Raw genomic sequence first — 10,719 nt, forward strand, 5'->3', positions numbered from 1 at the left:
TACTGGAAACAATACTTTATTGGTATAGTGTAGGTTTTCCAAAAGTTGTTAATATTTGAAAAGTTTGGAAGAAAGTGACAGTAAATATGTAATTTGACAGGAACAGCTGCTTCTCATGAGTCTTCCCTTCAAAAGATGTACAGTGTAGAAAAGTACAAACAGCTTTAGTTTCACACAGCTCGGACTAAGATAGCATTTTACATTTGCTCGTTAGCTCACAATTACAGAATGCCAGAGTTGTAATGTCTGAAACGTTTTTGTTTCGTTCTCCAGTCAGTTAAAAAGTGTGTTTTGCGTTAAGTTCAAAAATAGTGTGTGATCACAGCAAAACGAAGAATTATTTTCTGAACGTAAATCACTTTTCTTGCCATCTGCACACATGTTTGTTTTTTTAAAGGATAGAACTGTACAACAATAACTCAAATACGTAGATAAAAGATGTATTGTTTGAGGGAATATTGTCTATAACTTGTAGCCTAGTCCGGATCTACTGATGTGGCAGAAGAGCGTCATGGCGAAACACATTCCCAAGACCTGTCAACAAACAAGATGAGAAAATGGAATTTTAAATCACAACAGAAGTTGTTTCATGGTGTTTGTCACCTATATTTTCATAGATGTTGCTATGTCAAAAATTCAAAATCAATATTTGTGATTTGTGGCCAAGTTATTCCAAATTTCAGAAGAGGGACTAAGCATGCACAAGTCCATGCAAAAAACCTAAGATATGCAACAGTTGTCAGTGTTGGTGCAAAAATGATAATAAATAGGTATCCAAAATCTGAACTGACAGCTCAGTATAAAGGGCACTACTGATTTGTTATATGAATTAATGAATCAGGTAGTGGCTTCAGACACAACTATTGTCGACGTATAAAGTTGCAAAGACAAAAATGTTACCACCTGGTTGATCTTATCGGGAAGTGCCAAGAACTAGGAGCAGGTTTCATAATAGAGCAGTTTCTCATTGACCCCCGTTTTCACAGCATCATTACACCTGTTTAAGGCCTGGGACAAAGGACATTCTAGTCTGTATGTTTAGGTCATATCTCCATGACAACACTGAGGGGTGAATTTTTTTTATACCAGGCTAGTTTTTATTTTATTGGAGGTTAAAGTTTATGAATAATAAGGGGTGTGGCCTCTTGAGTGACAGCTAGCCTCTGGCCCTCACTTCTCCTCAGAGGTAAACATCAGCCAGATGGACGTATCTCCCTCCCCCCAACGTCACATACATGCCCTTTTTTGGTAAGAGGAAATGAGGCGGAGTCAAAGTCTGACAAGATGGTGACTCCCATAGGCGAGGACGATTGGATCAAGTTGAGAAAACGGACCTCGACGGTTATGCTGTGTTCATTTTTATACAGTCTATGGTGTTTACACATCCAGCAAACCCAGAGCTACATCTTTTATTCCACCTGATTTAGAGAAGTTCCAATATTCACGTTCCTCCAGCTCTGGGTGGGTCTCCATCAGCTTTAGCTGTGAAATGTGGCTCATTTTGCCTGTTTGGTGCTGAGCAGGCAGTGTACTAGGACTGTCAGCAAATGTTCTTTATTTAAATATATATTCAAATTGTAATTAGAATAATATGCAATCTAACCATTCACACACCCATGTGCAGCACGGTAAACAATTCAGAGTCTGTCCAAAGGAAACTTCAACACGCAAGAGCCAGGGATCAAACCGCCAATCTATTGAATGGAGGACAACCCACTCTACCTCTGAGCCTCAGCCGCCATCAAAAGCACAAACTGTGCCCGAGAGTCAGCTCTGCGCTGAGTGGACATGATGATACGGGTGCTGTGGATTTTTGCAAAACAAACAACAGGCTCTACGTGCACGTAGAGGTGCGTTTTTTCTAAAACGGGATTTATGACGTTCTATTGGAGCAGAGTGTTGGTCTCAGTGAATATGATCAAACAAATGTTGTCGGCTGGGACTTTAAGCTAAATCAGTTGCCTGCTGTTGCTGGAATAAAGGTTGATGTAAAATGGCGTTGGCAACCAAAGTAAGTCTACTACAAGTGAGTCCCATTTTCTGAGATTATGTAACAGAGCATAAATTGAAACTTGCACCATTTTCTTCAGCTTCACATTTTGTATGGAGAAGTAAACAAAGTGTTTCCATGTGGAAAATATCACCAGCATCAGTTTACCTCGATAATGCAAAGGACAATGACAGAAATCCCGGTGGTCAGGAAGTTCTCCTCAAACAAGTTCTTCAGTGCCACCAAACAACCCTGCAAACGGAGCAGAGCAAGCAGCGGTAAAATGCAACAATAGGGATCTATGTGGCAAAAACATGTGACACTGACCTTGAGTATGTCAAAATGAGCCTTAAAGTGTAATTCCGGCGTAGAATCATCCCAGGGTCTTTTTCTGCAAATACACTCATCAAATAAGCCATCGAGACATTTTTTTTGTGTAACAACTGTTAATGGAGATATTCCGGGGAGTCACTAACAGCCGGTAACAGCCGGCCATGGCTAACACAACTTGGGGCATTAAGGTGAATGCATTAATACGGCTTTATTTAACCAGCAAAACACGTAAATGTTGTGGTTTGTGGCAATTTGGTGTGCCTGTGGGTACTGTGAGCCCAAGGGCACCGAAGAAGAATGTTTATGCTGCCAACAGAGTGACATTTATCACTGTGGCCTGGAATCATTGAATACTGCAACACACTGTGTGACTGCTCTGGAGGATCCCCCATCCCTCATCAACCACACCGTACTGGACACTGTTTTCCATGTCCCCAGAATAAATTGGAAGAGACGACAGATTCTTAAATAAATCACCAATGGGCTCCTTCCTTTGGGATTGACTTTGTTAATCCACTTGAATTGACTTTACTATGAGAGGAGCTGGTACAGGGGCCAGTAGGTAAGTCTTTAAAACACTCTTTTAATAAACTCTGGGTTCACTAACTACGTTGTTGGTGCTTTGTTTTCTGTGTAGGGACTCTTCTCATGCTGCTGCAGAGGTTTGCTGTTATTTTGAGAAGTATTAGTGGTTAAAAAAGACATTTCAATGCCTTCACCGTACTGCCCCGAGCTAATCAGTGTTAGCCACATCCGGCTGTTAGCCACTCTCTGGAATATCTCCGTTATTAGTTGTTACGCGAAAAGAATTGTCTAGATGGCTTATTTGCTGAGAGAATTTGCCGAAAAAGACCAAGGGATGATTTTACGCCAGAATTACACTTTAATTCAAGCTGCACAGGGTCTACCTTTCGTCTGTATTGGGCCTTTGGGGTGCCACAATGAAGCACGCAGCAAGAAGCAGGCACTTTGTTTCCCCAGTCTGTCACATTGTCGACTCCACAGCAATCCAGCTGAAACAGATCATTCGGGGGAACAGAGAGGTTTCAGCTCTCAGTATTTCAGCACACACTATGTCCCACCATCCACATCCAGTCATTTGAGTCCCCACATTATGTGTCTGCTCCGATACTCTTACCTTCTCCTGAACCACATCCCACTCATTCATCAAAGTCGTTGAATTTCCAGTCTTTTCTTTTGCATCTTTCAGACCCTTGGTGAGATCTTCTTTCACCAACTGACCAATCTAAATCGTGAGGTGATATGAGCAGATTATATAAATGCATGCATATGTGTTTCCTTTATCAGCACAACATGGCGTGAGTACAGATGGATGTGACCCTACCTCTCCCTCAAACATGAGGAGCAAGCATGCTGCAGTCAGCTCCACCAGCATCAGGAAGAACAGCAGCAGGAAGAACTGTTCACAGAATATTTCACAGGTGTATTTTTACGCTTTGAAAGGCATTCAAATATATGACACAACCATATAATATTTACAGTTCACAACATGCTCAAAATGGTTCATTGAGACAGGAAGCACAAGCAGTCGATCACTCAGGTTTACTCAGACGAGATAACAGAAGAGTGAGATTATCACCCAAACCATAGTCAGTGTTACCTACAGTACATGATAATATTGTCATGCTAATGTTTATCAGGTATGATTGACATGAGCGTGTTCATCCAGCACACTCTAACGTGCTAATTAGCACTTAACACAAAGGACAGCTGGGGCTGATGTGAATGTATTTGGTAGTGATTAACCGATACATTGGTAGTTGCGTTTTTTAAGGTGTATCGTATCGGTCGATGTGGGCTGCTGCGTTCAGCGATAGTTTTTTCCCAGCATTATCCAAGACAGGAGACGCCTTTTTTAAGTTCTATAAAAGTTTCCTTTTTTTAAATTGGGACTCGCAACATTTGTGATCATCATTTCGTCATTTTTATGATGTAAGGAGCAAATGTAGTATCAGCTTTAAATATCGGCAGTCCCTATCGGTATCAGCGTCTGCCCTAAAAAACCCATATCGGTCGATCCCTAGTATTTGGTCATTAAAAGAATCCGACCTGCTGGTGGTGCCAGGTGAGAGGTTAGGCAATCCCCAAGGTCATTAGGATCCACCGTCAGAGGAACATGAATGTCTGAACCAAATGCCTTGGAAATTCATGCATTAGTTATCAAAACCTTTCACTCAAAACCCCAAAATAACAACCTCACCTCGACCTTTTTCAGCAAGCATGGCCGAGGAAGTGGAAGGCATGTTTGAATCTCTTATTCATATTGTTAAAGTGCATTATAGTAAGTATTTTTTTAAGTAAACATGAGATGGTATATTACTCATTCATGTCAAAAGATTTTTTGAAGATTTCTAGATTTTATTCAGGATCTGAATGTCACTGGAAGGGAAATCAATGGTGAAATACTCAATATAAAATACTTAATTTATTCTGATGGTTCTGATTTGAGTTTCTCATGATATAGTCAATTAATAATGCCTCTTTTGATTATGGAAACAGAATATTCATCCTGGGACTGAACCTTTGCTTTTATCAAAAGATATAATTATTATTTCCTTTATTTATTCTTGAGAGACATTGAGGTTACCCTCATTTTCAATGTTGTCAAGTTTACAAGATTTCAAATATTGACAGTGGTTAGGGTCATTTGAAATATATATACTGTATAATATACTTTTTTTTTAATGGCAGATTTTAAAGCCTTTTATTAGATAGGACGGACAGGAAATGGGGTGAGAGAGAGAGGGGGAGACATGCAGCAAAGGGTGGAGTCAAACCAGTGGCCGCTGCCTCCAGGACCTTCAGCCTCTTTACATGGGGCGACTGCTCTAACCACTGAGCCACCGGCCACCCCATGACAATATACATTTAACAAAAAACAAGAAAGACAGTCATCTAAAACAGTTAAGATTAGAAACACAGCTATCTTTGACCAAGGTCCTAAACTCTGTGCGTGAAGGGAGCGCGTCCAATCTCAGGAAGTGCTGTAGCGTGTTCCTAGAGCCAGGGGCATCAGAACAAAAAAACAGTCACGCCAATATTCGTATAGACTCAAGGACCTTTGAGTAGCAGTAATTCAGCTGAACGGGCCATGGAAGTGCCTAAGTTCCATTCCAGCATATTTGCTACATACAGTGGTAATTTGCCTAAAAGGGCCTTAAAAATATATAAAAACCAGTGCCTCTTGCGCCTTTCCTTTAAGAGAGGGCCAACCAACTTTTCCATAAAGAAAAATGTGGTGAGGTTCATATTTATACGCTGTGATAAATCTTAGAGCTGAATGATAGTTCAATATTCTATCTAAATCAAAATAGATATGTATTATATACTTTAATGTTGCTTTGTCCATTAACATGACTTAACCATTCATGAAAAATACATTTGTTGAAAAAGGAAGACTTATTATTCTTATTATCTACCATTGCTACTGATTTATAAGTGCATTTAAGGTAGAAATCCACCATTACAATATATAATTGAATGGAGTATTAAAATATTGTTTAAAAGTAGATAAATCAGATCAGTGTGAATAACTGACTTATGTAAAGAGGTGGTGAACAAGGCATTTGGGAAAAGTCAGAAAAAAGAGAGTCTTGATAGACGGACTTGAACATCGCAACCAGTTGGAGCACCCAGGGGTGCTGTGTGTGTGTCGTACCGTCAGGAGGAGACAGCGGTTCTCCTTCAGAGCACCCAGGAAGCCCAGGAAGGACACGCAGGTGATGATGATGCCGCTGATCAGCAGCATGTTGGCTGTGGTGAAGCTGTCCAAAGTCGGGGTGAGTGCAGCCATCCTAAAGTTAACCATCAGGTACACACCAAAGCTCAGCACCGCCACACCACACATCTGACCGGAGGAACACACACACACCGTCAGGCTCACCTCATCCTCACAGAAACACCAAGCAGCATCAGTGGTGTCATGTTCTACATTTACTCAAGTACTTCATTTCAGAGGCACGTTTTACTCCACTGGATTTATTTAACAGCTGTAGTTGTTTTAAATTATATACAAAACCCATACCAACTCTCTAAAACAGGGCTGCCCAACCCGGCTCCTGGAGGGCCACTGTCCTGCATGTTTTAGGTTTCTCTCTGCTCTAACACATCTGCATCTAATGATGTGCTAGTTATCAAGCAGCTAAAGCTTGTCACAGGTATAAAAATCATTAGACTCAAGTGTGTTAAAAACCTAAAAGAAACCTGAAACATGCAGGACAGTCGCCCTCCAGGAGCAGGGTTGGGCAGCCCTGTCTGAAACCAAATGCATTGCTGTAGGTTAAACTATGCTTCTTACACATGAATGCATCTTAATAATAAGACAATATTTGTGGGTGTTCCCCAGGGTTTGGTGCTTGGTCCCCTTCTCTTCATCCTCATCATGCTTTCACTTGGACAGACCCTCCGCTGCCATGGACTCCAGTTTCACTGTTATCCATGGTCCAAAACCATCACTACTGCCACTCACCCCTCCCTCACCACCTGCCTAACAGAGATAAAAAAACATGAACGCAAAGAAGCTTCCTGAAACTCAATTCTTCGTCTCCCCCTCCTCCCAAATCCATCTTTGGAGACATCTTTCACCCCACTATGGAAGTAAATCTGTGTCCTCGGATTTTGAAATCAAATCGCCATTGAATTTCTAGCAGTGAATATGCTTGCATTGAAATTATGTATCTGAATGTTTTGACCATGAATTTAACTCTTTATTTTCCAATGTTCACAAATTCAAGGTTAAAAAATTATAATTTTCAATACAGTTGTCCCTCGCTATAACGCGGTTCACCTTCGCTTCGCAGATTTTTTTGTGCAATTTTTAATAAATTTTTTTTTTTTTCCAGTGCATTGTTTTCTGTTCCCTGGTCGGCCAAGGGACGGTAGAGCATTGTCAATCAATCTCCTCCGTACAGTGTCTCTTGTACAGTACAGAATGTGTTCAGCCTGCCAAATTTACATATACTGTATATACTTGTTTTTCTACGAAGATTTGAACTTTGAGTGTTTAAACAACAGAGAAATGTGAGAAAATGTTAATGCCTGTCTGAGAAAAGTGTATACAGTGTGTGTGATTTTGCCTATTGCGGGTTATTGTTAGAACGTAACTCCCGCGATTAACAAGAGACCACTGTATACCAAATTCAGATGCAAAATACAATGTATACAATTAAATGTTAAAAATTGTAAGTTAAAAAAACGTAACATTAAAAATTTCAACATTAAAAAAATGTACGTTAAAAACTCAATGTGTAAAATTCAGTGTTCACATCCAGGGAACCAAGGAAGAGCAATCGATTCGGTGTGTGTGTGTAAGCAAGGAGAGCTGTGACAAGAGTGTTGTTAGTTGGCTAATTTTGCCACCTACTATGGATATATAACCGTAATAATCTATGATCCACCATGCTTTTGTGCTACACTGGTTAGTTTCTGATTCAAAGTGAAGTTTAAAGTCAGAGTCAGTCAAACAGAACCCGGCCTCAAGCAGCAGACTGTCTGGACCGGGGGAAGCGAGCCAGCGCAGGAGGAAACACACCACCGCCACAGCAGCTGCCCCGGGTACTGACATCAGTGGGAGCCGTTATACCCCTACTAACAATCTTTTGTTGTACCAGCAGTGGTATAGCCACAGTGGATATTCTATCTAATTCTGGACGGTTAAAAATAACAGTATTTCAGCATGAATCAAGTTGTTGTTAGTTGTTCTCTGATTTTGGTCTCCGCTCTATGTTGACCACTGCATTACAATTACAACTCCCTAATGTGTAGAGTCGCAGGGAGCTGTAATGCAAATACTTATTATTTTCTAAGATGGGATCAAGGTAACCAGTTGTTTCACATCAACCCACTACAAAATGTCACCTGGATGCTGACGTAGTTAATAAATATGAAGTTGGCAATGATTGTGGTATGAGTTCACAGCATAGAGCAGTAGCTTGTGTACTATAAGTGTTTTGTGTTGGTGAGATCAAGTCCAGCTGGACACGATCTTACAAACATTATATTTTATGAAATGTATTTTTCCAAGGTGGCAGCAATGTAGTGCGCACTTCTACGATCATATCGGCCACAGTAGATATGAGATGTGGCCTGAAAATCATCGGTATGATGTTCGTGTGTGTGATGAGAGAGGCTGAGCACAGCGGCTGCTGTTAGTAGAGGTATAACAGCTCCCACTGATGACAGCACCCGGGGAAGCGAGTCTGCTGCCAAAGGCCGGGTTCAGTTTGGCTGGCACTGACTTTAAACTTCACTTTAAATCAGAATATAACCAGGGTAGCCGTAAGCATGGTGGATCATCGATTATTACGGTTATACTGTATATATATACCCATAGTTTGTGGCGAAATTAGCCAACTAGCAGCCACTCTTGTCACAGCTCTCCTTGCTCAACCCCATACACCTGATCTACTATCTGGAATCGATTGCTCTTCCTTGGTTCCCCAGATGTGAACACTGAATTGTATACATTGTGTTTTGCATCTGAATTTGGTAAAATGAAAACTTAACTTTGAATGGTTTAACATTGAATTTTTTAACTTTGAATTGTTTAACATTGAATGCTTTAACAGTGAATTTGTCAACACTGAAAAATAAAGAGTTCAATTGAGAGTCAAAACATTCAGATACATAATTTCAATACATCAGTTTTCAGTGCTAGAAATCCAATGGCTTTTTGATTTCAAAATCTGACGACACAGACTAACTTCCATACCCCACCCTCTCATTGCGGGCGCTGACACAGCACTGTGGAGATAGGTCTGGCAATGCAGGACAATTAGCTGAGCTATACAGGGCTGCAGTACTCGAGTCCTCTATTCTGAAGTCTTGCACTTGTCTCGGTCTCGTGCCTTGTTGGACAATTCGATTCAATTTAATTTTTTGTGCCAAATCATAACAAAAGTTATCTCAGGACACTACATATAGCGAAGTTCTACCCCACACTCTATGACTTATTTGTGATTGACTATTTTTGCACTGGTCGTTTTTCCTGGCTGCTGATTCAGGATCAGTTGAGTGATGTCAGGAGATAGATCCATCCAACTTCTTAATCACTATATCAGCATTGGAAAGACACTATTGCCTATTATGGTCTTGGAAAGGACTCAGGATTTGCTTTTTACTCTGTGTTAACTTGATCTCGACTGGATCTGGTCTTGGACTTGATTAAGTTGGTCCCAACTACAGCTACACCACAATTGTTCTTTTTACCTCCTGACAAGTGTAGAAGTGCCCCTGGTTGATAAAACAAACAGTTACAACATGTACCATAATGACTTCTGAATGTGATGCTGGATGATTGAGACATACATACAAAAATAAGGAAGTTGGCGAAACACATGGTGTACTTTAAACACTTGAGGCAGCCTTGAGCCATTCTGTAACTCCTCTGATCAGATCTGTAGCAAGAGACACAATAAATCATAATTAACCAGATATAAACAGAGGAAGACAAAGTGAATCTTCTGCCATCAAAAGTGTGTGTGTGTGTGTGCGTGTGCGCGTGCGTGTGTGTGTGTGTGTGAGTGTGTGTGTGTGTGTGTGTGCGTGTGTGTGTGTGCGTCATGGTCACACTGCAGAGAAGTGATGTGACACATCTCACTTCCTGTGTTTCCTCCCAGTTTACATGCACAGAGAGAATGTTTCAAATTAATTTGACATTTATTAAACATGACGTAAATACATTATAGTTGGTGTTGCTGATGACATCACAGGGGCTCGGTCTACTGTGGAAATACCACAAGTTTCCCAAAATACGAAATGAACACATCTGGGTAAGAATCCTCTGGTATCAACACAGTTATGTGTTGTTATATAATGTTAAAACATGACAGTCAGTGACAGAACTATGTCATATAGAGTAGCTTATATTTCAGGTATGTTTAACATTACTAAACATTTATGTATGATACTTCCACTGGGATGACAGATCATGTTAAATTACAAAATTTTTAGCGTTTCAAATTCTTTCTCTGGTCTCCGTTTTTACAAGTATTGTCTACACATGTAACATCAATGTCCGGTCATTTATTTATCGTATATAGAGTCAAATCATAACTAAAGTTATCCTAAGACACTTTTCATATAGCGCAGGTCTAGAGAATATTCGGTAATCCAACATTCCCCCATGAGCAAAGGGGACAAGAAAATAGTCCCCTGTACAACATTCTCAAAGAAGATGCTATTCAGAAAGCCACAACAGACAAATAAAAAATAAAAAAGGAGAAACAAGTTTAGGTCGTACCTGTTTAAGAGAATAATCTGCTCGTCTCTCTTTTCAGACTTGTGTTGAGTAAACTTACACTTCCCCTTCTCACAGATGCTGTGGAGCCTGCAGCACTGTGTGGGGCTTTCAGCACCTCCTTCTCACTTCCCCTTTC

General features: G+C 40.5%; 1 protein-coding gene across 1 annotated transcript; it reads right to left on the minus strand.

Annotated features, from left to right (window-relative positions):
- On the minus strand, positions 1-10,719 carry LOC310946640 (leukocyte surface antigen CD53-like). Its single transcript, XM_083913153.1, has 8 exons — positions 10,584-10,719; positions 9,654-9,738; positions 6,003-6,191; positions 3,669-3,743; positions 3,462-3,569; positions 3,232-3,336; positions 2,159-2,242; positions 1-534 (listed from the first exon to the last, which is right to left on the minus strand). The coding sequence occupies exons 2-8, from the start codon at positions 9,714-9,716 to the stop codon at positions 463-465; spliced, it is 696 nt and encodes a 231-aa protein (XP_083769279.1). The 5' UTR covers positions 9,717-9,738; positions 10,584-10,719; the 3' UTR covers positions 1-462.

The sequence above is a fragment of the Echiichthys vipera genome, assembly GCF_963691815.1.
Source record: "Echiichthys vipera genome assembly, chromosome: 4".
Classification (NCBI taxonomy): Eukaryota; Metazoa; Chordata; class Actinopteri; order Perciformes; family Trachinidae; genus Echiichthys; species Echiichthys vipera.

What these genes read in the sequence shown, in the direction of transcription:
- LOC310946640 (XM_083913153.1), bottom strand. Translation starts at nt 9,716, where the DNA reads ATGGCTCAAGGCTGCCTCAAGTGTTTAAAGTACACCATGTGTTTCGCC. An exon ending in ACCGCTGTCTCCTCCTGACG is followed by an intron (nt 3,744 to 6,002) that starts GTACGACACACA and finishes TTCTGTGAACAG; the next exon opens with TTCTTCCTGCTGCTGTTCTT. An exon ending in AGGCCCAATACAGACGAAAG is followed by an intron (nt 2,243 to 3,231) that starts GTAGACCCTGTG and finishes CTCCGTTTGCAG; the next exon opens with GGTTGTTTGGTGGCACTGAA.